This window comes from Callionymus lyra, chromosome 5 (assembly GCF_982586985.1).
Source record: "Callionymus lyra chromosome 5, fCalLyr1.hap1.1, whole genome shotgun sequence".
NCBI classification, from domain to species: Eukaryota; Metazoa; Chordata; class Actinopteri; order Syngnathiformes; family Callionymidae; genus Callionymus; species Callionymus lyra.
Window position 1 is genome coordinate 18,410,019 of NC_141822.1, and position 27,841 is coordinate 18,437,859.

A 27,841-nucleotide genomic window follows, 5' to 3' on the forward strand; every position below is an offset into this window, starting at 1 on the left:
TTTTGTTTTTCAGTTCCGGTAAGACAATCAATCAAATGTAAATAAATATTTGTTATTTCTAAAGAAATAATCATATTAATGTCTCAATTCAAATATTTGATATTTAAAGTAGAAATTAGAATATTATATTCAATGTTTTATTGAAGAATTAACAGAATAGAATTCACATTATGTATACAAAATGTATAAATATATAAAATAAATGCAGCTTACACTGTTATTTTACTGGACATTACAGTTGAATAGAGACCTGATGTGAACAGTTAATAGGTATTAAGGTTTCCTTGGTGGTGAGGTTACACTTAACGGACCATATTTAACAACCAAAAAGGGAAATGCATTATATGATGTCAGGACAGGAGTACATGAATTGTACTTTTTTTTAATGGTTAAAAAAATAAATAATTTGAATGACTATGTTAGGTACTAATAATACATGGAACATTTCAGTCATGAATAAAATGTACTTGGTAAAAGAAATGCTAGAAAGTGTTTATTTATATTAACCGTATCTATATTTACACAAACGAACAGAATAAAATAGAACAATTGAAACATAAACCTCATTAACGGATTGTTGTTGAAAATATATTTTTTTAAAAATTAAAAAAAAGACGACGCAATGATTTTAATAGTCTTCTTTGAGAAGTGACCGTCATTTTTTTTTTTAAACAAAATGTATAATAAACACCCCCATCATATAACATATACGCAAACGTTTAGTAAAAAGTAAGTATTAATTTAAAATACATTTCATTTTAAGACGAGAGCGCTGTTGGTGACGTCACATCCTCTTTCGTCACTTCCGCTTAATCCACGACAGTATGGCTGCGCCTGTAGCAATACAGCTGGAGTTTAGGTGAGTGAGCAAAGTATCTATTTAAACACTGCGCTTAGCTTCGAGGTGTGTGATAAAACTGCTGAAAGTTTCACCAACACGTCCAATGGAGGGCTTGGTATCTCTGTGTTGTGTCGCTACTCGCTACATTTTATAAAAGACTGAACGAGATTGACAGCTAACAGACTAGCCATGTTTGTAGTTCTCAGCGCGTCCAACCGCTGCAGCAGCGCTGACGTCTGGAGGAGCGAACATGCTTGTTTTAACATCCAACCAAAGACGAACATGTTATTATTCTTTTTTAAAATTTAAATTCTACACTATGTACGATAATCATAATGTTGTTTTTTTAACGTATTTACTGGCCATTAGTAGTGTTAAATGCAGCTTGTAATATATTTTTATATATTATATATTTTATGTATGTAACCAGCATTCAATTGTTTGTAACTGTTTAAAGTATTGTTAACATCTCTCGATCAGTTGTTTGAAATTGATGTGTAGGTTTGGGATCAACTACATTTCAGTTGCATTGTTTAAAACCATACGAGAGAAAATAGATTTTTAAATCAACAACATGCCAAAAATATTCAAACATTCTTTCCCTAAAATATAGCCCAGGGGTCACCAAAGTGGTAGTAACCCATGGGTCTTTAATTTATATTTATTTACTTTTGTAAAACATGGACCATCTTATTATGTTTGATTGTGTGTCGCCTTATTTGTTTTCCAATTGGTAATTATTGAAGATTCAATAATGTAATTAGTGTATTAGAGGACTATCATTTATCATCTATAATAATAGATATGAAGTTATTTTGTACACCTAACTGATGGTTGCCCTTTACACTCAATAACCTAGTAGGTGAAGATTTGAAGAAAAAATGTGTGACCCCTGGTCTAGTCTTAACCACATGTACAACAATATCATAGCATATAATCACCATGTTGTTATGCTGGCAAAGAAACATGGTGTTTGAAATGAGCAATGGTTTGTTTAACACTATGTTATTTTGATGTTTAACGAACACAATTTTGAATACAGACTAGTGTAAATCTAATGTAGTGTAAAGCTAATGCTAAACCTTGCTGAAAAGCAGAATACCGACACTGGTAGCCAGAACAGTCTTTAAAGTAATATTTACTATCCCATTTTAGAATTTAAATGTTTACCTTAATATATAGTACAGGCCAAACGTTTGGACACACCTTCTGGGCGCATTCAACGTCCTAGCAACTGAATTATTTTAATTTCTTAAAGTAATGATGGCCACTCATTTCTCTTTACTTGGCTTTAATTGGTTCTTTCCATATAATTAACTAAAAGGTTGTCCAATAGAGCTATTTCAACTTGTTTTCTGCACAACATTACAAATGGTCCCACCGCCATTAACAAGGCAAAAATGTCCCCTGAAAAGATAAACCTGTGAAGTAAAAAAAAAAAACATGTCTAGTGATTATATTTTGAAGGTCATCAAAATAATGAGAAAAGTCTTCAGTTAGTTCCACACAAGTTCCACACTTTTTTTTTAACTACAAAATTCTGCATGTGTTCATTCAAAGTTTTAATGAATTCAGTGAGAATCAATTATGGAATTAATCATAAAAACAAAGAAAAAACACTGAATGAGAAGGTGTGTCTAAACCTTTGGCCTGTACTGTATAATTACTGTATAATATAGCATTTTATATATAATGATCTGTGAAAGTACCACCATATGTTCTTGGATGAAAAAAAAAAAAAATGCAAATGTATTTGAATTTCAAGCAGATTAAACTATGTTGTAGTTTCGTGGGTATAATAATCACCATGTTGTTGTGTTTTGTGTTATGAAACAACCGCAACACAATTCCATTGGGTGTTTAACACTATGTTGCTGTAATCGTTAGCAAACACAATCTCAAGTACAGACTATTGTAAATCCTGCGCTAATCCTAAACCCCAGTGGAAAGTTGTTCAACAGAACACTGACATTGATAGCCAAACCCGTCTTTGAAGTAGTGTTTATAATCCGCTCCGTCAAAGTACCACCATTTATTCCCGGATGAAAGTAAAAGCTGCGCAAGTGCTTGGATTTTAAGCAGATTTAAAGAAGTGTGACAATGTTGTTGTTAAATTGCTGTTCATGATCAAATACTTACAGTACATATTAAATGTGTCCCTGGAGGTTGAAATAATGAAAGAGACATTCTAGGTGTGTGTCGAATCAACATTGCTCTAATTGTGTCACATCTAGTTTACTTCATTCTGGTTAGCATGACTCATACATGAGAGCAGCTGTGCTGGAGTTAGTTTCTCGAAAGATGAGCTCGGAGAGATTTCTACTGAAGGTGTACACAAGTCTAGAAAGTATCATCTTCTCTCTCACTCACCCTTTCATCTGTGTGTGTCTTCAAGCCTTGCTTATACTTATTGCTTATTCCTCCATAAAAAGACCACAGAAATATTAATTCGGATTAATGTGGTGATCATTTTAAATGCATGCAAAGTTATTAACAACCATTTTAACACCTACTTTTGTTCTTGAATTTCGATCTAGCGGTGGAGCAGAGCTGCTGTTTGATGGCGTTAAAAAACATGACATCACGCTTCCAAGTCAGACAGAACCCTGTAAGTATCTTTTATCGCTCGAATATATATTTCATAACAATCACAAATTACATTGTTTTGCTTCCACACATTAACATCAACATAGACACTATTTTATTAACAATAAAAATGTGTTTGCATTTAGAGTAAGTTGGATGTTGTGAATGCCATTTTGAATTTTGAAGCCAACCTGCTCTGATATTGTGTTGATATTTTGATTTTATTGTTGTTCCTGTGCAGTGCAAAACTGCATGAAGGTTAATTGTATGAAGGTTAATTAAATTCAAAAGGTTTGGTTGTTTTTAGTTATGCTTGACTGTCTGTCCTGTAAGTGGCTGCAGATGTCTTTTATATATAAGAACTAAGAATAATATAATATAAGGATAAGAATTGGAAAATTAAAAATAATTATTTATTTCATCATCTTGCTGTTCTCCTTCCTGAAGTTAAACATTCTATTGTGGCTATTTCCTTTATAAATTCATGTGTTAGTAACCTGTCGTTATTGTAATTGAACTGAAATCCTGTCTTAGTTTCTAAGGAACATTTTCTACAATAATATACTCCCTTTTGTCACTCATGATTCTTATTTGTCAATAAAATGTGTTAAATATATTCTATCACCAAACCACAGACACACTCACACACACCTTTAGGTGTTTATTGACTTTATTGTTGCATGTAGCAATTACATATGACACATACAACCCCTTTTAATTTGGATTTAGTAAACAGTTTGTGCTCATGCTTTTGCTTATGAATCAGCGTCACATTAATATATCCAGAAGTATATTTAAAACTTTGTAGGTTTGCTGCTTTGGTGAGTTGATAAATAATCTTTCAATGAGAACATTTGGTTTTTAGCAGCAGCAACATACTTATACAAAATAAATCAAGAGAATTGACTGATATTTTTAAGGGCTAGGAAGGTAAAATCTGTGACACATTGAAATGTATAGATTCAGTTTTCTACCCGTCATTAAGGTTGCTTCTTTAAACACGATAATCTATAGGTGTTAGCTCTGTTTAACCGATCAATATCATCAATATTGGAACCAAAATTGTGTTTTTGTTTTTACAGGAGTCGTTTAGTTCACAGCTCAAAACACATTTAGCTGTTTAACGTCTAGATGTTTTACTGGCTTCATCCTTGGGCGGCAGAGGTAATCGTCACTGGACGTGTGTGAATGGGGTAGTAAAATGCTTGTAAAGAGGGTCTTTTTCAAGCTTCCGGGGGTCACCAAAGTGCTGTAAGGTTAAGTCATCTGAATCTTGCTCCGTCCACACCCGGGCAATGTTGAGTGCAGGAAACTCGAGGTATTTCAGAATCGATGCTCGAGACCAGAGGGGGAAATGACACCAAGTCGAGAAGACTATTTTGTATGTGCGGGCCTTAGTGTGTGTGTGTGTGTGTGAACAAACATGTGCGACAGTTATGAAAAGGGACAATGAGGGAGAAATATGTGTCTTTGGTGTTTGACCAAACAATGGCTGTCCCACCACGACGCTGACGTTGCCGAGACAACGGAGAGACAAAAGTTGACCACAACGGGGAATGTCATGAAGATATGACCTTGGTGCTCCAGCCGACCCGTGTGTGCGTCCGTGTGTAGGTGTGTCCGTGTGCGTCTTTGCCTTCTGTGTGTGCCTGACTTCAGTGTGGGTGCAGTGGAGGCAGATATAATTGGTTCTGAATCCTTCTTATTTCTGTTTGACCCCAGCCGGTGATTGATGACCCTCGACTGAAAGACCCCAGCCCCCCCTTCCTTTCCCCTTTTTTTTTTTTTCCAACTCACATTCACTCACACACACACACACACACCAAACCCCTCTGACCAGCGCATCACACACGTTTTTGCTGCACATATGTGCCGAAGGATGGATCGCTGGCCCCGCCCCCTTCCTCATCGCCACCATAATCGCATGGAAACGGCGAAGTCAAACCCTCGCACAAAAGAAAAAGCGGTTACGGTTTGAATATCTGTCAAAATGGCGCCTTTTCCTTCTCCTCCATCTCTTTTTTTTTTCCACCTACGCAACCAGGATTTCCCATGATGCACTCCCGCCTTGTGACGCACTTGCTCTTCTTTTGGCTATTTTCTCGCCGCCGTCCGCGTCATGGCTGAGATCGTTCGTTAATGTCCTCCTTCATTTATCTTCCTTCATTAATCTGCGTCTTTTTCCTGAGTGACTTTAAGATGTCCTCGTAGTTTATTTCTAATGAAGCGGTCAGTGCATTTAATGTATATGTGTAGACGAAGGGGGGGGGGGCTGATGTAAGTGAAAAAGATGGAGGGAAGAAGGTTTATGGTGTGACGAGGAGGAGGAGGAGGAGGGGGCGAGGGCTGAAAGAGTGGACTATGGGTAATGATGGAGAAAAATACAGATAGACGGAAAAGAACGGAGTTATCGCTCCGAGAGGGTTCGGCTTCTAGTCGTGCAAAAACGATGTAAAGTGTTTCTTTGTGTGAGTGAGTTTGAACACAAGTGAGTTAACAACAGTCGCCTGTACACACTTTAAGTCTATGATCAGGCACATCACACCAGATCCCGTGTTCGAGTGGCTTAAACCGGACCTGGGTAACGTTTTGGACGTTTGACTCGATTTGTTGCCCTCCTGAAGTCAAAGTAAAACTGCATAACGGATGTAGTAATGTTTTAGATGATGAGAGCCCCTTCAGTTTAAATGTTTTCCTTTTCTTTCCCCCACTAAGTAAACTATAATATAAACTAAATATAGTTCAATCTTTTAGGACTTTTATATTTTGAGTAAACGTAACAAGAACATTTAAATGTATGAATATCATATGGACATGTTTTGTATAAAGTATAATACAATAAAATGTAAAATCAATTACAACCATAGCTGTATCTACTATATATACTGCACATACATGTATACTACAAGCCTAACTATATTGTTCGAGTTAAAAATGATCTATATCATGTATTGAAGAGTGTAGGAAAACATATAGGTTATTATAAAAACCCAACAATAAGTTGAGAAATGATAATGACGAAGGGAAGTGTTTCGTTCGGTAGAATATCTTTGTTTGAACGTGTTTGAAACGTACGTATGCAATAGAGAGTAAAAGATGGTGATATCAGGTATATACGGTGCAGACACACTTACCATAAGTATTCCCCGAGGACATTTAGTTTGATTGCTAATGTTGCCATATCACCGTGTGAAATGCACTTTAAATCCTAGAGTGCTGGATGTGCTCTTGGATGGAAACATGCAGAGGAAAAAAAAGGTATCAATATGTGGTTAAAGGCTATTGTGCTTCACTATGATTTTTTTTTTAGAATCAGAACCAGTTCATTGCCATCATTTAAAACACGACACTGGATTTTTTTTGTGGTGATGAAAGTATCGATTAGAAGGAAATGTAAATAAATAAATAAAAAGGGACTTGGATATCAAAAACCACTGTGATTGCAGGTTAAAACATCCTCATATTATACGTTTATAAACTTGGTTAAATTATTTGGAATTTAGGCCAATGATATTTTTTACCAGTATGTTTTATTTTCTGGACTACAGTCATCGTGACGCCAGGGGGTCGACCGTGATGACGTACAGGATCATGGGACTACAAATCTGGGCCTTGAGAAAAAAAGAACACTGTGCTGAGAAGCTACATAAAAAAAAAACAACCTTCAAATTAGAAATCAAGTTTTTAGTCGTGAGTGAAAAAAGGGACATTATTTTCTTTCCTAAATTCCGAATCAAAGAGTAGACTTTCTCAGGACCTACAGAAGCTGCAGAGATCCACAGATACTCTCCCTTTGCATCCTCGACACTTTCAGATTGTACCTAACATGGTGTGAACAGAACAATTTGGGACATATTTACACTGTGGATTGCTCACCTTCTGAAAAAAGAGGACGGATACATTCAGATAACTGATGCAAGAGTCCGTTTATTTACTCATAGTTCAGACTATTTTCCTACAAAATAATGCATTATGACATAACTATCATAGACACAAGCTTTGTTGTGTTTAATTTGATTTCAATATGGCAAGTTAGGGTCACTATACAACTATACGTTGCTGAATAAAAGTGTTATGATGCTGAGATTTTATATTGTCCCATGAGGACATGTCGAGGTTGCAGGAAAACATTTTGTAGATAAAAAAACATGGTTGATTTTGTTCGCATCATCTTAAAACTCAGTTAAAATGCAGCTCATTCTTTACCCAGAGATAGGTTTGTAATAGTTCTAGTCTAGATTTTGACAAAAGTCAACGCACTATAAATTCCCGGTGCATATTTCTGCGTTTCAGTTGGAAACTGCAGTGTTGTCGTCCTTTATGAAGCCGAACTCGTACCTGCTGCAGCGGCTCGTGATGACTCACCGCCGCCGCCGCCGTCCTCTGCACATCTGCTGCTGCTCTTTGACTTATTTTATAAACTCCTGTGAAGTGTGTTGGTGTTTACCACAGATTTTATAATCCCTCTTAAGAATAGCTGTGTGTGTGAGTGTGTGTGTGTGAGAGCGTGCTCGGCTTGTGTGATGCTGCCGGCAGCTACACTCATCTGAGGTGTCATCGCGTATGTTCTGTGGTCAGCGAACACACACACACACACACACACACACACACGCTAATGCAGTAAAATGCACTGAACGCACACGGGCGAAAAACATTTGAACAACATGCCGCAAAAAAACGCACACGCAGATGTTAAAGTGTAACTGGAACATGCGGATAAAAAGGCCAGTGACACAAACACACACATTAATAAATATGTGTTGAATTCACACAAACTCGTGGATCACACATGATACACAAATGTATAAATGGAATGGAATATAAATAAAAAACACACACGCATTTTCACACCCGCAAAAAAAACGGCCTGAAATACACACACACACTGAATAGCATAAGGTTAACGGATACACAGCAAAAACCTACACACGCACACACACAAACCCCCACACACAGCAAAACACATAATGACAAGTATCAAGTACACAACGCAATACGACCAATGAAATCTTGCACTGGATGTGTACCTATACATCGCAGGAAACACACACTCGCACAACTACACAATTAGTATAATGTCCACTACTTAGAAAAAAGATACACACAACTACTCTTTCCAGTCAGATCATAAAATGTTGCTGAAACCTGTGAATAAATATGTGGTTGTGATGTAGAATCCTCTGTTGGTGGTTGAGCGCTGGTTGACGGTTGAAGTCTGAGGCTCCATGTGTGCGAGCGTTCTCATATTTCCGAGGCTCAAAACATCAAATCTCTGTTTATCTCCTTCAAGCGTTGGTGTTTATCCTGAAGGTGAACGGTGTCACCCACCAACAAACCCCTCCCCCGCCCCGTGTCCTCTCCTTCCACCCCCCCAAAAAAAAAAAAAAAAACGCACACTAACTCATACATATACATGTTCGCCACACAGACACACAACCTCGTCCCGCCTGATGCCTCCGTCGCGTCATATCGATCAGATTTGGGGGGGGGGGGGGAGACTGGAAGCCCTGCACCTTGACCTTCCACCCCTGACCTCTGACCTTGGCTGTCTGTGTTTTTTTTTTTGTGCGTGTGTTGTCGCAGGGAACGTGAAGCAGCTGCTGGCGTGGATCCGACAGAACCTGCTGAAGGAACGGCCCGAGCTCTTTGTCCAGGGAGACACGGTGTGAGTGTCCGTCGCACACTTGACACACACACCGGGAACGACGTTGATTTCCTGCAGCGTTCTTTCTCTGCTTCTGTTCTTCACCGACGCCCCTGTCAGATCACCTGTGTGTGTGTGTGTGAGCGTGTGTGTGTGTGCACATGTGTGTGTGTGTGGCGGACGCTGGCAGCATCCTTATTGGAGCGGCTGACTTTTACAGCTGCCTTTGTGCCGCACTATTTATAGCCTCACCTCGGCGCTGAATGGAGGGAGAGTTGGGCTTCCTCCGAAGCCATAGATGAGATGTGTTTGTTGTTTTGTTCCGAGCGAAACCATCATTAAGGACGTTTGCTTTATTATCTCTTTAAAGATCTCGCCTCATTGTGTGCGTGTCTTTACAAGGCTTTTGTTCCGACCCGATTTGTGCCGCCTTCATTTTTATTGCCTTTTTTTCTCCATGACATCACAGAGCAGGTCCGAAGTGGACCCGAGCTCATTGAGCAGCGTGTGTGTTCTGCTGCAACAACACCACACACACTCATACACACACACACACACTCTACACACACACACACACACACACGTACGGTCATGAGGCCTTCTTTAGATTGAACTGCCTATAATGGCACCCCCACCCTGGTACGAGTCTGATACAGCCACTCGCGTCCATTTCTGTCTTTGGGTCGAACAAAAACACATTTCTGGTCCAACATTTGGTCGAGACTTTTCAGATAAAATATACTTTTGTCACAAAAAAATCTACACATTATATTAAAACACAAAATGAAAAAATAACTGTGAAGAAAAACCCAATAATAAGATGTATATAATGATATTAAATAATAAAATAAACACTATTATAAATGAAATTAAACAACAATACACATTATTTCACACAACCGAAGTAGAGAAGGAGGAGGAAGGAGTTATAAACACGATAAAAATACATATTTTTATCAAGAAAACATGGCGGCTAAAAGATTTAATAAAATGGTGTGAAATACAAAATACGTTGTGGGAATATTTAGTTTAAATTCACCTGCTAACAATTTAACACGAAGAAAATGGTGAATGTTGTGTGTTTTTTTTAAAGTCATCTGGGAATTTAACTTGATCACTAGTTATCAATCTAGATGTCTTTTATTATATTTGCTCTTTCTATTGAGCGGATGAGTCAGTTATAGATGTTGAATATTGAATAAAAAATATTTTTAATATTTTTAAATGCTAGATATTATTTTATATTGTAAAAATGTGGTTGATTAGAGTCTATCTTTACGTCAAAGCAGATTTTCCCCACACACCTATCTATACCTGTAAATATCTATATATAAGTATGTGTTTGTAGCTACGGAGCCAGAATGACTCGCATGCATCACAGTAGTAGAAGCTGACATCGCCTCAAATGACGAGCTCAGCAGGCCAAAGTGGATTTTCCTTCCTAGTAATTACTTGTCAGTCAGGCTGGTCCGCAGCACACATGTGTATCGTATAGTATTTCCTCTTATTTTTATGCTTTTATATTGCATTTGTTGAGTTGTCGGTTGAAATGGTAACGGATGTGTCATGGAAAATATCAAAAATAATGTTAGTTGTTTTGGAATCGAACTATTACTCCTGATTTATCGATGAATTACAGTGAGTATAAATAATAATATGAATATAATGAATGGTCTTGATAACCTGAAAGCTTTACATTTCAGGTGTGTTTTTGTTTATATTTATTCCTCGTGCTCCGAGAGTGTGTATATTCTCCAGGGATAATATTCCTCTAAAAACATGCCTTTCATCCCAGGAGACCCGGAATTCTGGTGCTCATCAACGACGCCGACTGGGAGCTGATGGTGAGTGTGTGAGAGGTTGTTTTTTCGTTTCACATATTATAAAGCTTTTTTTTTATTTTTAAGATTGACAACACGTGTGAGATCATTTGATGCTGCTGCACAACACTAACACGCTCACACCTCCGATACGAGACGAAAAATCTAACGCCTCTTCGCTAAAAGGAGCTAATATCGAGTTTCACCTTCGTGTTGGATTGATGCCCGTCTACCTGTGATGTACCGAGAGAATCCTGGCACCGTAATACATAAATAAAATGGTCTATAGACATGTACTGTTACATTATAATAAGAGGTAACAGTAGTTATTGTAAATAATGGAACATTAAAGCTGCAATTCATTTAAGAAAGGTGTTATTACCATGACTGTAAAACCGTGATAAAAGACCATAACCTTGAACCATGATCACAGTTGATTTGTTGATATTATTATTTTTTTTAATCTAATGCAGAAAAAGGTTAAATAGTCCACTGATCTACAATTAAATTCTACTGATAAATAAGCAATGTTTGCGTCAGGACCTTTAAAAACAAGCCTCATGTCTTCACACACACTTTATTTTTTGATCATAAAGACATTTTTAACCTTCATATGAAGCTCAGCCACAATGATCAGAACTCATGTGCATGTGTCCCGTCCTCAGGGGGAGTTGGACTACCAACTCCAGGACCAGGACAACGTCGTGTTCATCTCCACTCTCCACGGAGGATGAGAAGCATCCTCTGCACCTTCCTCCTCCGCTCACGTCCCAACAAGAGCTCAGCTCATTGGCTGCTGCAGCGCCGCGACACTCGGGGGGTGATTGATGATCCGCCGGAATGGTGGAGGGGGAGGAGGGGGAGGAGGGGGAGGGAGAGAGGGGGAGCCAGGGAGGATGAGGAGCTTGGATCTGGACTCTTTTGTGGTCACACATGAACATTTTTAATAATAACACACATCTAGAAGGGTTTCATTCTCCTTCTTTTTTCACCTTTTGTCCTGTTTTCTGATTATTGTTGAATCGTGTTTTCGTTATTAAAGCGGCAAATAGAAAACTTTGTTATTTTAGTTTGTTTTTAATGCAGTTGCAGTTGATGAAGGTTACACAAAAAATAAAGTTGTTTTCAATTTGTTCTATTTTATTCAATTGTTGGATTAAAGCTCAACACTTTTCCACTAGCTGACAATTATTATTTTATTTTTTTTGGAATTGCATTTTATTGTTCGTGACTAACCCTTTTTTTTTTTAGATGTGTACAACACTTGATACTTTTTTGCTTGATAGTTATTTTTATACATTAATAATATTTTGATATTTATGAGGGATTTTTTTTTCATATAAAGACCTTGATTAACAAATGTCATCATATTGTTGGATTTTCTTTTCTTGTCCAAGATTTTTAAAGAGTCAGAATTCAGTCAATTGATGTACAGTTTTTAAAAAATAAAAATAGAAATTATATTTTAATACCTATATCCAGTGTATTGTGGTGGTAAGTAAAAGTTTCTTATCTTTAATTAAATGTATAAAAGAAAAAAAAGATTAATATCAATAATTTGTGCACACTAACATGAAAAGAAGGCCTACACAAATTATTCTTTTATCTCTGTTGATGGAAAAAAAAAGTAATTTTTTAAATGAAGTTAAGTAAGTAAGTAAGAATAAGTGAAGATAACGATGTCAAATGTTAAAATACGTGAAGAGTTGCTGTCATGATCATTTTTATCAACTGTTGTTTCTTCATCTCTTGCACCAGAGGATTATTTGTGATGTTCTGATATATTCCACAGCTCTGGTTGGGACGGCGTGAAGGTTCAATTGTCCTGATCAGTTCTGCTCTGTGATCAGTCTGGACCGGCCCTCCACCTGTGTGGCGGTGGGTGGGTGGCTGGGGGTGCAGGGCCACTGCGGGAGGTCGGCTCTCGCCTGCGGGCTGCCCTCTCTGAACGCCCGGGGCGACCTAAAACCTTTTCTCGCTTGTAGAGTCCGATTTGCAACTGGAAACGGACCAAGGTAGTCCGCCAGAAAGGGAATGCTAATGAGGGACCACTTCAAGGTGTGTGTGCAAGTGTGTGTGTGTGTGTGTGTGTGTGTATGAATGAGCGATCAAAGGGTCTCAGTCGCTCTACAGGAACCTGTTAAACAATGAACCTCTAATTAAACTTAAGTTACAAAACGTTTGCTAATTTCCCTTTTTTTTTCACAATCTCTGTTAACATTTCTGATCCATCGAAGCTTCACTACTTTCAACTTCTGAAGCTGTTTATCAGGTCAACCTGTTTCTACTCTTCACCATAAAGTTTACTTTGGCATTGTTAGCTTTTTTAAAACTTTGCTTCGTGTTAGCTTGTTTATGTTAGCCTGATGATGCATCCTCACATCCTCAGTCATCTTACTGTCTAACTTAAGCTTCCTTTTTACTCACTTAATGGTATATATTTTAACTGTGTATTGTTTGAGATTGTTAAGGTTGACCTTGGTTTAGAAAGGCTCTCTAGAAATAACCATTACTTCTTTTATGTTAATAAAAGAAGTAATGGTTATTTTGATGTTAAATGTTATTTCATTTTAAGTATATAGTTCAGAGTGTTTTGATTGTTTAAGTGCTTTGTGACCCTGGTCTGGAAAAGTGCTCTATAAATACAAATTACTTACTTACTTACTTCCTATATGTTAGCATCTTTCTGTTAGCTTCCACTATTAGCCTAGATTAGCTTTATAATGATTATTTTAGAACAGATTATGGTTCCATCTTGTCCAGATAGTTAATATATGAAGTCTCCTCTTTATTATCTTCCTATTTTATATACGTTTGTTTGTTTTATCTATATTAGCTTTTGTTATATTATCTTCTGAATAGCTTTTTAGCTTTTTTTAGTTCATCTTATTAGCAATAGATAAGATCTCTGTCTTATATTATATCTATCTATCTGCATTTATAGTCTATTTTTGTTTACTATTTAAAGTATGAAGATCAGCTTTTTTTGTTCATTATTAAGTTTGTATTTTTCTATATAAGCCCTTTTCGCTATACTATACAAATTTGATGATGATTTTTATATAAGAGTTAATTCTGCTTATAAACTGAGCTTTAAGTTGTTTATTTGGTTGTCCTTAATGTTTTACTTCACCTTTTTTAAATACTTTTTGGTTATTGCTCCAGCTGGCATTGGTAACCACTCTGAGTTTGTAACATATAGAGGTTTTTCTAAAGATATTCTCTTTACATCACTTACAAGAATTAAATAATCTCTGTCTTTATGTTTAGCCAAAATAAATCAGTTATTTTATTGTATAATTTAGCTTAAGACTAATTTGAACACTCAAGATTTTCCTTATTTGACTGTGCAGTTTAATCTATTTTTTATTATAATTTTGTTCTTACTAATAGTTTAGTTTAACTTAAAGTCCAAACTAATTTTCCCTTTTTATTTTTTTATACCTCGAATTTAACAATATTATTTCAATAATAACTGTCTGACCTTTAACACATAAAATAGAAGCTTTATTTACCTACAGATTTCAATCCTTTAATTGTATTGTTTTTTTTTTGCTGCTATCTTTTATTTTTGCTTCTGTTTTATATCAAATATTTAAGGGTAATTCAAATAAAGTCAAGACGTTTATAATAAAATGCGTGATTAATATTTTTACTACCGAATTAAATAATAAAATATATTATTTTAAAATAAATAAATAATGTTTTTTAATGTTAAATAATTTAATCGACTCTATTTCAAATGTTAAAATGTATTGAAAAATATATATGGTTAAAATATCCTCAGGATTTCCAATATTTAGAAAAAGCAATTAAAAAACGCTTTTTTGTGTAAATAACTTACGCGTCTAAGATTATTTTAACGAATTCCAAATTTGGATAAAACGTGATAATTGTAGTAAAGATATCGGCGGCCATTTTCTCTGAGCAGTAACTTCAGCAGCAGCGATTGAACACCAGAGCAAACATGTTGGTCTGAGCCTGTAGAATCAAGAGAGTTAAGCCTTTAAATGTTCGACACACACGCACGTTGGCCCCTCAGCATGCAACACGAAACATCAATGCACGCTGATGCCAGGGTCACGCTTGGAGCCAATTTTGAGTTATTTTTAAGTCACTGTTGACTCTACTTGACCTGACAAAAAAATATTCAATTCAAATTTAATTTAATTGTTTGGCCTTTTTTTTCCACTGTCAGCTTGAGGCCTCCTGCTGCGGTACAGATATTTAAAAATTTTAAAACCGTTTTTATTTCTCTTTTAATGTATTTTTCTTTTGGTTTCCAAAAAAAAATGAAAGGATGTTTTTTGACCTGGTGTGCAGTGTCTGGGCAGCATGCAGGCCTCAACTCCCAGCTTTCCTTCACGTGCCAATACAGAGTCGATAGATCAATCCCTCTCGTCGATATTTGCCATTTAAAACAAGCACTGCTGATTAGATCTTCGACAAAGTGTAAATACCAATCCACGGGCAAAAAAACACATTAGATGAGGAACGTTTGCTGCACTTTATTGCAAATATAATGAAGAAATAAACATGCTGTGTGTACTTGTGTGTGTGTCTATGTGTGTGTGTGTGTGTCTTACCTGACACGGAGGCCCTGTGTGCGGAGGCCACACACACATGACGAGTGTGAGTGTGTAGCAACAGATGTCCATACACAATTCTTGGGGTTGGATTTGGAGTTTGACTCAAGAATTGCGTTTGGACAATCAGCCGCTAGAAACTCTAGAATCTGCTTCTTCACTTTGACTCACACATCCTTCCTGCTGTTCCCTAAATCTGTACACATTGTTCCCTAAAAAAAAACAGCGGTTTAAGTGCTGACGCAGTGACGTCAACGCGATCCCTTTAAATAATCCTCATTTAAAGCCTAATAATGAGGTTTTAACAACGAAGAATAAACCACTTAGTTAATGCAAATGATTGTGTCACGTAGGTACATATTTCTTTGTTCGAATAAACCCCTTAAAACACTAAAATGTATAGAAAAGTACATCGTTTTTCAACGATTCCATTTTAAAGCATTGCCGTAATACATGTAATAACGACCTTACAATTCTTGCTGCGTCGTATTTTCCTGTTTTTTCCAGGTTTAAACCTAAACATCGAATCAGATAATTATTTATTTATCAACCAACTCTCCTGAAAAGTGTAAGAAATACGGATTAAATATTTTAAAAAAATGAATATATCCCACACGTTTACATTCACACATTATGGTATATATGGTATTTCCCCGTATATCCTAAAGCAACGTTTGACGTATTAGGTTTGCATTAATACTATGTTATGTCACATATTTCTTCACCACATTGAACATGAATTATTCACGATAAATATAAAAGTGTACATTAAAAAAAAGTTGTGGAAAATGCAGAAACACAATTGTTAGCACCTGAGATCCCCGTCTTAACTGTAATGCCTCAAACATTCAATCGATCCCCTCAGTTTAAAGCTACTTTCTTATTCTTATCGATTGGCTTATTTTAAGCAGTCTCCATCGTTAAAAAAAACAAAAAACAAACTCCATGTGAGCGGCTCACAGGCTGCCATTTTCTCCGCCATTCTCTGTCCGGTTTTCTTGACATTTTGGAAAAAAAAAAAAAACCTCTCGAACCTTCGCCCCAAATCCGCGGGCCTTTTTAAGATGGCTGAATGGCCTTCAGATGTGGGAGCAGACATGTCACCTCCTCACACAGTCTTGAGGAAAAAAACAGTCGCCAAAAAAAAAAAAAAGAAGGAAAGAAAAACACGCCATTTTATGCACCTGTGCCGCGTCATCACCTCACACCGGCTACAACGTTATTACGCAAAACTATTTTGGAGAAATCCCTCTCTTTTTTTTTTCTTCTTCTTCTTCAAAAGTGCTCGCAGCCATTGTGTTCTTTCTTCTTGTGCTCTTTTTTTTTTCAGGGAAAAAAAAAAAAAGAAAAAAAAGGAATAAGAATAGGTAGTCCCCGCTGGTCCAGATGATGCACTCCCTCCTCCCTCTGGCGAGGGAAGAAGAGGATGCGAGAGAGAGGATGGTGCTGAGATGCCGGACTGGAGCTTCCCTTTCCCATCCTTCCTCTCCGGCTCTCTGGGAGTGACTGACTGCTGGTGCGATGCTCGCCTCTCTTGCCTTTTTGACGCTCGCGCAACAATACACGAGGCGGCGCGCTCTGGAGCAGCGCCTCGCTTGGTACTGGATTTGAATAACACCACGGGGTGATAAATGTCCATTGTACTGCTTAAGTAATGAATCTAGGCTGTCCTCTGTGTCACACACACACACACATACACACACACACGCACACGCGCACGCCAGCAGCTGCGATCAGGAACCAGCAGCCCCTCTTAAAGACACAACAGCCCCTATTTTCAAGCCCCCAAAAGAGATGACAAACCCGTCCCTGTTTGCTCTCTGACCGCACTGCGTGACGTTTCTCTGGTTCTGATTCTGGGGGCCCTTTGAGCAAAGCAGTGCAACTCTGTAACCAGGCACTAAACGTGGTGCGTTCATGTGTGCGGGGGAAATAAGACCTGCTACTGTATTAAAAAAAAGGCCTCAGAAGAAGAAGAAGGAGGGAAAAAAAAGAGGTAATTGTATATTAGGAATGACAGAAGAGTTGTTGTCTCATATAACATTGATGAAAGATGTAGAGAGACTTTCTTTGATGAGATTTATTCAGCCACTGGTGAAATTGTAGTTTTAACTCATGAAAAAACATCAGCAAACACACAGAAAACAATAAAAATCTTAATGAATAAGTCAACATTTGCTTGTTTAGTGACGATAAAAAGTAGGATTTGAAAGTTATGTGGACATTTAATATGACCATATTGAGTCATGGATGGACACTTATTTTAAAAATAAAATGAGACCATTTAAAAAGATGAATTGGATTAACCATGTGGTTAGAGGTGAATAAAAAACACTTTTTCTTACCCCCCAAATCACTAAGATGTTACGAAAGAAACTACTACCTCTCATACAAAAGGTTTAAAAAAAAAACAACATACACCAGTGTCATTTTTTAGTGCTGCAATGCATGCTGGGATGCTAAATTCTCCAAAACAAATTAATCTAACTTAACTAAAAAGTTTAAAAGTTAAAAGCACAATATATATATATATATATATAGAAGATATATATCGTATATAATCATTTTTAAACGAAGATCCAGTTAGTATGTATGTATGTATGTTTATATATATATATATATATATATACATACATACATACATACTAACTGGATCTTCGTTTAAAAATGATTATATACGATATATTTGAATTTGCTCAACATAATTTACACAAGAAGATCCATTTTCAATTGCGATGAATCAGTTTGAGATTTAAACACACGTTAAAAGTAGGAATATCATCAATTCAGGAGGCATATATTATTTACTTTGAAGTGTAAATTAAAATAAACTTAAAGGAAATATAAACACATTTTATAGTTAATGCGTTGCTGCAAATACCGCCTTGTAGACGAAAGGATTGATTCCATGTGACTCTTCTGTCCAAACTTCTTCTACATTTGGCCTCAACAAGTCCACCTGCTTCACCTCAACCAACCATCCTTGTCCCTCGTCTCCATCTTGACACCAGCCTCCCTAACTTTGTCTCCAAACATCTCCACATAAAATATCCTCCTGACCTACTGAACACTCTTTTTACCCCATTATCTTCATTCCTGCCACTTCCAACTCTTCCTGTGTCTTTGTCAGCACTACTGTCTCTTCACCCTACATCATGACATCATCGTGACATCATCATGACAGGTCTCACTACTGTCCCTGACACTGTCCATCAGCCTGTCAGTCATCACCACCTGCTCCACCCTGCCTGCACTCTCTTCCTCACCTCTGAACAGGGCCGTTGATATGATGCATTGCGATACTGTAGTAACAAGGATATATTTGTAGTATTGTCGAGTACTTGACTCTGGTGTTGCAGGATTTACAGACCACATGACTCTTGACTGAGTCGTAACCGATTTCATTCGTTTGGAAACAAAAATAGGTCCAAACATCAGCTTCAAAAGCCTCTGGAGTCGACTGTATCCTCTCGTCCTCAGTCATCGGCGAGATCTTGCAGGATCTCATTGTTCCTTTATAGCCGCGAGGGAAATGATGACTGCTACCATTTATTTTACACACTCTTTGAAATATAAACCTTAGAATAACTATTATAAATATAAAATATGATTTTGAAAACCCCAATATACTTGAAAATTATAAGAATAATGGACAAAGTGCTGTTTGATATTGATACATCATTGTGGAAAAATTATATTTTAGTATACGGATATTTTTCTCACACCTCCAAGAGACGTATTTAAGCGTTATTTAGAGCACATGAGCGTCTCCGGCAGGAGGGAGGGATGGCTGTGGAGGACATCAGCACTTTTCAACGCCTCCTCTCTCCTTCCTCCCTCCTTCCTCCTCTCCTGCTCTCCTTCTCTCTCTAATAAATCATGGTGACTGATCCCGCCCCGGGCACAGGGGGTCCTCCTCTTTAAAGCTCAATCCGTTTTTTCCTCCTTTTCATGTGTGTGAAGAAGCCAAGTTAACCTCTGCTGATCCACAGGGCCAGAGCCCCTCTCAGCCCGGGACCGCCTCTCATTCATTCAGCCAGTCACTCATTCATTGCTCTTTTCTGGGGGCGCTGAAAAGCAAGGGGGACCCCTCCGTCTCCCCCTTCCTCTCTCCACCTCCACTTTCTCTTTGGCTTTTTTTTTTTGAAGGCCTGACTCCTTCAGAGGCGGGAAACCGAATAAGTCAAGAGGCTCCACGCTCACTCTCACCTTGACATTCCTCGCTGAAGAGTTTCCTCCGGCGAACGTTTCCACCTCCTGACGACATATTGTGTGGATCACGCACGCCATCTGCCGCAGACGCCTGCTTCTGATCTGATGATGCTGGAATTAACGTCTGATCACAGGCAACGGTTCTGACCATAAGAGCAATTAAATATTCTCATGTCTACAAAAGAACTAAACACATCCAAGAAGCCCTTTAATCCGTCACTATTGTGTATTTTTAATACATAATTAAACTGCAGTTATTTTTAAAAGCATACTGTATCAATACCTTTCATTTGTTCTTTACCCAATATCAACAACACTGTTTTAACAGATGAAATATTATTGTTCGCAATAGGCCGACAGCAGGTGAGCATTAGCGAATTTACTTAATTTAAAAAACACACAATAGGCGAAGAAGAGTTGTTGAAGCTCATGCTGCAGCTCAACACCACAGAGAGTGACATAACGTTTTAAATGTTTATGAATGAAGATATACATAAACCTCCAAAATGAAATCTTCCTCTTCTATCAAAAATGAACATTTTCTTAATGTGTTAGATTAATAAAATGTTTATACAAAGTATAACTAAATATAAAATACATTCAAATAATAATACTTGTTTCTACCGGTACATTGTTGTAAAACACACCAAAATAAATAAGACATGTGGAAGAATTCTTCTTTTGCTTTTTGAAATGTTATAAATCTAATAATAAATAAAAAAATAAATGTGTCCTTCATTTTAACATGAAAAGTAATTCAGTTTAACACAATCCAAGTGCAACAAATATTTGATGAGTATCAGTGGTCTCTAACATTTACCACCAACCTGTCTTTTGTACATTCAAGTTGTCAAGCAAGTTATAAAAAAGGGTTATTTATCAGGGTAAAAATATATTTCCTTGTTTGAAAATGAGATAAAGTCATGCATATAACAACTCATTTGTGAATTTAACTTAGGGAGACATATTTGATCGATCGGGTCAGGTTAACATTTTCGTTTAAATAAATAATTCCACATTTCATTATCTCTCATCAAAAAAAGAGTAAAGATAAAAAAAAACGTTTCATTCATTATCTCACTCCCCTACAACAATTTCCTCCAACACAGCTTCTTTACAACCTTTTTAAAATCCACTTAACAGCTGTTGTACCTGATAATAAACACCATCATCACTCAGCTTACTGTAAACATAAACTGATATTTTTCAGACAAAATTACCTTTTCTTTGAATCACTTTACACAGTATTACTAATTGTATTTGTTTTCTGATTCTGATAAAAAATGGAGATAACATCAAATGACTAGTAAAGTTAAGACATTAAGGCAGAGCATACCTCTGCCAAGGAGCTCATTTCAGATCAAATTACACAACAGAATACGATAAAATCCACGGTTAAAAAAATTAAACAAGCTCATTCAAAATTTTCCACCAGTGACGTTCCATCTATAGCAACCCTAAACAATGTTGTTCTCTGTGTTATCTTGTTCTTTAAGTATATATTTTATTGAGTATTGTTTTGATTGTTTAAGCGCTTTGTGACCCTGGTCTGGAAAAGCGCTCTACTACTATAATTTACCTACTTACTTGATTGATTGATTGATTGTATGCTGTTTTTTGTTGTTGTCAAGTTTGCCTGTTCTTGCTATTTCTTATACTCATGTTCGTGAGCAGCAGCAGCTAGAGGCCATACAAGTGAATCAAGAAACCTTCAAAAATCAACACGAAACTCCAGAACACCACATATATGTAATGACCTGTTCATTGAAACAGTATCAATGTTCCATTAAAATATCAGTGGACTATGATAATGATTTTGCAAACAGACTCTAGACAAATATTAACACCCTTCGTTGATTGTTTATAAAATGAAAAAATATGTTGACGTACCTGAATGAAATATTATTAATAATATTTATAAGAATTATTTTGAATTAAAAATCATCATCACCCGTCATAAGGAAACAAAAATGATGTCAACTTCAAATAAATAGTTTTTATATGAAATGGAATTGAATGAAAAGTGAGTATTAAGCGTCACAACATAAAACCTTTTGCTTTTTTAAAACTAGCGACAGTGAAACTACTATCTATCTCGTGTGTCGTTGATATATTTATGTCAACAAAGCTTCTTTGTGTTCCCCCCGGAGTCCGTCTTCCACTTCCTGACTTTGTGTTTGTGTGCTCCACTGCATCGTGACATCATCGACGACAGAACAACACGCCTCTCCACGTCCCTTCCCTCGGAAAAAAACCTGACGATCTAATCACCGCGGCCAGAGAGCGACGCTCCCGACCAAAAAATTTGAAAGTCCACCGAGCGAGAGCCGTGCTCGAATAAAAGGCCCTTTTAGCCGAAGCAGCTTTCATGTCGGCGGTTCGTCTTGGTGGTGTATAGTGGAGGTGTGAGTGTGTACACACTAGCAGCGGGGGGCCGCTGAGCACCACGCAGGGGCCACTTGTGCTCCCCTCCATTCACAAATCAATGTTTAACCCGCTGGCTAAAAGGCCTGGCGGGGGAGAGCGCGAGGGGCCCGGGGTGGGCTGTGAAAACCATCCTGGCTGGAAAGTTGGAAGCGATGGGAGGACAAAAGGGGGTTGAGAGGGGATTCCTAAAATAAACCTCCTCCGGTGTAGGCATCTCCTCCCCGCTGCTAGGGCACAGCGATGGAGGGCAGTGGGGTGAGACTGGCCGGAGAATGCCACTGATATTTATCGTGTCGGGGTGGACCGGACAAAGACCCCAACAGGCCCTTTTTTTTTTTTTGTAGGAAGCTCCGTGGATGTGCGGAAGCTCTCTGGAAACCAGTTGAATGTCCTGGGAACACAAAGAGAACAGCAAACATTCATGAGAAAGAGAAACCATCGGGATTATTCCCAGATTAAAGCTCAAATAACACTTTAAAGATCTATTAAGTGCCTGAGATTAGCAGATTGAAAAAAAAAGCTTGTATAAACTCGTCTAGTTTACACACTCCTCACCTCCTCTTCGTCTTATCCACCACCACCACACACACACACACACACACACAAGGGGTCCTCTTTTCAAAGCATGCCACCGCCTAAATATCCCCCGGAATTCTTTGACATTGGTTGCACTGTTGCCTGGCAACGGGGCGACGGACAGCGTCATCCAGGGAGCAGCAGAGGGGATGAGACTGTGGACTGATCTCGGTGACTAGATCTAAACTGTCAGCGGTACACGGGGAATATTTAATCACCAAACAACGCCACGGCAATTTGTCCCCGACTTGTGAATTAATTGATCAATAAATTAGCATCGTTCACGAGACGACAGAGATGTCATATTTTTTTTAATTAATTTTAACGTTATCATTACATAAAAGGGTGGTTATTGACTGTATTTATGTACATTTTATCAGCGCTTAAATAAAATGTGTAGAAAGAATAATGCATTTTAAAAGGGTCAAAACTGTTCATTTAAATGTTCTAAATATATTTATCTGTGTTGAGGAATTCCCACGTAGTATTAGCACCTAAATATTAATACATTAATTAATTTCATGATTTAAATCCAATTGATACTACCATTCTAAAATAAAACTATAATTCATCAAATACAAATTCTCATTTCTTTAATTGTTTTTTTGGGTGTTTTAAGAAGTCAAACTCATTCATTAATGCAATAACAGTTATACATTTATAATACAAAAAAAAGTTTAATCTGTACAGAGAAGGAAATGTATAGTAAACGCTAAACTTGCTAGCTTAGCTACTTGACAACATATAGCAGAGAGTTTCCAACTCGTAACACTTTGTATCTACGTATCTAAATATTTGAATCTTAAATCTTTAAGCTTCCATTTAAATAACAAACTTGTCATTTCTAGTGTAGAATCTAACATTATGTCACAAATGGCGTCAGGTACGGGTTGGTATAGATGGGCTCATTGAATTCTTACTATTGTTTGGGTCGGTACCAGCACCAGTGACCTGGATTACTGCTTTAATATATAATAAAATCAGACTATTTTGAATCATCTAAATAATCAATGCAATCACTTCTTTCGTTAGCGTGCGAGGGGAGGATGGAGAATCGACATTTCTACTCTCACCTGTAATCACAAGCTTTAGGTATTGATCGAAAGAAACCAAATCGAACAACTTTAGTCTGTTGGTGATCTGGACCCGCACAACTAAGTGGAGAAACCTGGCGGAAGAAAAGATAATCTTGGACAGACTCTTAACCCTTTTGCTTTCAAGGTGACCCAGAGGCCTAAATGTGTTTGAGGTATCCCTTGTGTTATCTCGAACCTCCACCACTGCATATGTATTTCTGGAAGCCAGGGAGGTCGTTCACCTTGAACTAAAGACAACACAAGGGATACATCAAACATATTTGTTTTCGGTCCTCCGGGTCACCTTGCCCCCGAGATAACACAAGGGATACCACAATCACATTTGTTGTCAGTCTTCTGGGTCAACTTGACCCTGAGATGACAGAAGCGTAACTGAAGCGTTTTCCTACTGATTAATGTTTCAATGAGAATCATCATCACAAAAATTAGTTTTTATTCTTTTGGATTTTGCAGATTCTGCTTGTTACAGAGCTTTCCTGACCCACTTCTTATGGTCCAGGATCTTCCAATGACCCACAGCATATGCATCAAATGTATTATTTTATTTTAGGTTATACTAGTGAAAGTAAAATGCACAAAGAATAATATGAAATAACATCACAAGGTCAAGCTACTTGTTCTTTATGCGTAAACAAGTTTTGGCATTTTGTGTTTACACTAAAGGGAGAACATGATAAGTCAGGGCTGGGCCTGTGACTATCTTTCACGGCTAAACTATTTAAATGGCGAACCAGACGAGAAGTGAAATACAAAGTTCAATATTCGCTCATCAATACAACAATCATCTGAAACACATCCACCTCCGCTTGATTTGTCTGCTAAAATTAAACTTCCAGTCCGTCATAAGAATCCTATCCGCTGATGAAGATTCATTCCTCAACGTTGGGAACAGACGATTCAATAACTTGTGCATCAGGAAGCTGGTAATCCGATCACTGCGGCCCGAGCATGTGTTTGATTGTGCTGACTAAGTGATGTTGCGTTAAAGTCCGCACTTGATGTTTTCACTGGAATGCAATTCTATTTTAGTGCTTAATTCAGAGAACAATGGCCATCTGGGAAACTGAACAAAAGTGATCAATTAAATTCACCCTGTTGCTACGCAACCGTGTCCTTTCTTCACTCGTTCATTTGACGCTAAAGCCAGAAACATCAGGGTTGTTACGAGTTCATTGTTTCTGATCCGGGTTTATGTTGATGTTCGCTGTGATGAATATTTCCGATGTCGAGCCGTTGCTGGCGGCTCTTAAATCCTAGCATTGCTAGCATCAGCTTCATCGATAAGATAGATGCTGTTAGAGCTTTTTTTTTCTTCAACTGACCAACTACATCTGCTGACACGGTTTAGAAGATGTCTGGAAATGGTTTAGAAAGACGTGAGTTTTTAAAGATTTTATTGATGTATTTTGATGTAACATCCAAGAGATGCCCATTGTGAGGTGAGTGGACAAAATTTATCTAAAAATGTAACTAATTTGTTCGTAAATTTTGAATGACTTTGTACAATTTTCTTTAAATCTTTATTATTATTTGGGTTAATTGATGAAATCCCTTCAGTCTAGTTTAAAAAATTTGAACACTCATTTTTTGTGAGAAACATAACCTAAATTCCCGCCACAGGCCTTATAAATATTCTCCCCTTTTTATTATGAATACGTTTCTTTTTTTATGGAGCAGATGAATCTTTTTACCTCCCCGTAAACGACAAGATCCACTTCATCTGATGAATAAAACTTGAATTCTTTTTTTTTTTTTAAAGGCCCCTTTTTATATCTTGTTAAAATTTCAGTTGACGACAACAGTTTGTATCCATTGTTTGTAATGGGGTGGTTAAGTTTACCGAACCTATCCAACAGACCCTTTCTTTATACCAAAAAGAGCAAAGATTCACATCAAACCTCCTTGAGACCTTGACCAGACGTCAACTACGGTCTCTACGTTCACGAAAATAAACAGTGTCTTTGAAATTGAAAAGAGTATGAGATGAATGGATGGATGGGTGGATGGATGGATGGATGGATGGATGGATGGATGGATGGATGGATGGATGGATGGATGGATGGATGGATGGATGGATGGATGGGTGGGTGGGTGGGTGGGTGGGTGGATGGATGGATGGATGGATGGATGGATGGATGGATGGATGGATGGATGGATGATAGATGATAGAGGATGGATTGATGGATGGATGGATGGATGGATGATAGATGATAGATGATAGATGATAGAGGATGGATGGATGGATGGATGGATGGATGGATGGATGGATGGATGGATGGATGGATGGATGGATGGATGGATGGATGGATGGATGGATGGATGGATGGATGGATAGATTGATCGGAGCCCCCTCAGAAAGTAAAGTCTACTCTGAACTTTCTTATACACATGGTCTGTGTTGCAGGACCAGTTTACTGTCCAGCCACACACCGAGGTACTTATAGTTGTCAACTATCTCCACCTCGTCGTACTCTAAGGTGGGCATAAATCATGCTTTTTTTGTATGAGGAATTATACTTTAGTGTAAAAAAAAATAAATATATTATATATGTTTTAAGAAAGAAATCAGAATAATTTGAAATTACAGTGGAATTTTTGGTGGAAAAAAGAAGATAATAATGCTTGTATGTTAAGTCCTAATTATATGTTGGACTTTAACATGGGTTAAAATAAGTTTGAATAAAAGTAAATTCATATTAGAAATTACATCAAAACACATACAGTAATATATAATACATCAGTTAATCCTGCTTAATACATGTTAAAACAACAACATAAAGCACCGGCTTTACTCGTGTGACCCGCTTGATTTCTGATGACATTAGCACCATTATAAACACGAAACCTTGGCTTGTGCTGACATGACTTTCCAGAGATGCATTCCATGACACGGTGGAACGCCAGCAGAACTCCAGCAGGAGCTGCTGCGTAAGAGGGTCTGGGGTTTAGACCCTGAGCGACAGCTATTGACCCTCCCCAGCCAAAAGACGTCTCCGTGGGAACAATATTGATTATTGCCACTGCAATAAAGGTCCCGGAAGCTTGTGAGAATGTCACGAATCTCTGCTCCCTTGCTTGCCCGAGACCAGGACACAAAGACCAGGACCACCTCGCTGACCCTGCAGACCCCGATTCTCTCACGCTCACCCAGAGTGCTCCGACTGAACCAGGAGAGATGAAAGACTGACTGCTTGATGTGTTAGCTTTGAAACAAACATGTGTTTGAATGATTGTTGGATCATATGTGTTTATAAACATATGTTTTACCAATCAATCAATACGTGTGCGTGAAGGAAATCCTGCTCGTGAGTGAAGGTTTAAGAGTACAACACCTCAAATATTAGGCAAGTTAAAATATTTGCCTTAGAAAAAGTGGGTATTAATTTAACTTAAGTGTCACTTAAATTGATCTTGGACTACTATTGTATCATCAGTAAGTGTCTGTTTGTACAAAACTCTCTTTTCGTTGAAATATCTACATAAAAAAATGTGGTTAAGTCCCGCCTACTGACCTTTCCACCCCCAAGGGACTTGTTGTATAAACAAAGCGAGGCGTGATTACAGCTGCTTGGAGGACGAGGAAATCCATTACTATGTCATAATGTTCTCCGCTCTTGTAACCTTTCGTTTGCTGAGATGTTTAGACGGGGTGACTAGTGTAACAGTGGCTAACAATGTAGTGGCTAGTACAACTGTAGCTATTGTAACATTGGCTGACACATGAGTGGCTAGTACAACAGTAGTTAGTGTAACAGGGGATAACACATTATTGGCTAGTACAACAGTAGCTAGTGTAACATTGGCTAACACATGAGTAGCTAGTACAACAGTAGTTAGTGTAACAGGGGATAACACATTATTGGCTAGTACAACAGTAGCTAGTGTAACATTGGCTAACACATGAGTAGCTAGTACAACAGTAGTTAGTGTAACAGGGGATAACACATTATTGGCTAGTACAACAGTAGCTAGTGTAACATTGGCTAACACATGAGGGACTAGTACAACAGTAGCTAGTGTAACATTGGCTAACACATGAGTAGCTAGTACAA

At 37.6% G+C, this 27,841-nt stretch overlaps 1 protein-coding gene across 1 annotated transcript; it reads left to right on the forward strand.

Annotated features, from left to right (window-relative positions):
- The first annotated feature begins 808 nt into the window (after window positions 1-808).
- urm1 (ubiquitin related modifier 1) lies at window positions 809-11,741 on the forward strand. Its single transcript, XM_087791310.1, has 5 exons — window positions 809-859; window positions 3,379-3,449; window positions 9,011-9,092; window positions 10,867-10,915; window positions 11,557-11,741. The coding sequence occupies exons 1-5, from the start codon at window positions 825-827 to the stop codon at window positions 11,623-11,625; spliced, it is 306 nt and encodes a 101-aa protein (XP_087647436.1). The 5' UTR covers window positions 809-824; the 3' UTR covers window positions 11,626-11,741.
- Window positions 11,742-27,841: the final 16,100 nt, after the last annotated feature.